This window comes from Neopelma chrysocephalum, unplaced genomic scaffold, assembly GCF_003984885.1.
Source record: "Neopelma chrysocephalum unplaced genomic scaffold, ASM398488v2 Primary Assembly neopelma1_96503, whole genome shotgun sequence".
Lineage (NCBI taxonomy): Eukaryota > Metazoa > Chordata > Aves > Passeriformes > Pipridae > Neopelma > Neopelma chrysocephalum.
In genome coordinates, this window is record NW_020925149.1 from 10,100 (window position 1) to 10,786 (window position 687).

General features: G+C 67.0%; 1 protein-coding gene across 1 annotated transcript in view; it reads right to left on the reverse strand.

Moving 5' to 3' along the window:
- The window catches only part of LOC113981360 (basement membrane-specific heparan sulfate proteoglycan core protein-like), a gene marked incomplete at its 3' end in the record, with an annotated part of 13,413 nt that overhangs the window by 9,351 nt on the left and 3,375 nt on the right, over positions 1-687 (reverse strand). Inside the window, exon 5 of the mRNA XM_027708714.1 lies at positions 405-549. Coding sequence (XP_027564515.1) covers positions 405-549 — 145 coding nt within the window. The remainder of the gene's footprint in view (positions 1-404; positions 550-687) is intronic.

A 687-nucleotide genomic window follows, 5' to 3' on the forward strand; every position in this document is an offset into this window, starting at 1 on the left:
CCAGCACACCCAGCACACCCAGCACACCCAGCACACCCAGCACACCCGGTGCCCTGCACACCCAGCACACCCAGCACACCCAGCACTCCGGTGGTGCCCAGCCCCAGGGGAGGGGGCCCAGACCTGCTCTATGCCCCTCTCACCCACCCCCAGCACAAGCCCCTCCTACCGTCACGGGCCCTGCCCCAAACCCAACCCTCCCCAACCACCTCAGCCCCAAATCACAAGCCCCACCCTCCACAGCCCCACCCCAAATGGAAGCCCCCTCCCATCACAGACCACACCCAAAACAAGCCCCTCCCCAATTATAAGCCCCACCCCTTCCCCAATCCCCACCCCACAACTCCCTTAGGCCCCGCCCCAGGCCCCGCCCATCTGACCACACCCACCCAAGCCCCACCCACCTGTGGCTGCTGGGGGTGTGTCCCCAGTTCAGGCGCCAGGTGACGATGGGGGTGGGGACACCGGTGGCCACACAGGTGAAGGTGACGGTCTGGCCTGGCACCGCCACCACCGACTCCCGCGGCAGCGTCACCACCTGCGGGGGCACTGCCACCACCACCCTGTCACTGTCACTGCCACCAACACCCTGTCACTGCCACTGCCACCAACACCCTGTCACTGCCACCAACACCCTGTCACTGCCACCACCACCCTGTCACTGTCACTGTCACTGCCAACCCCACC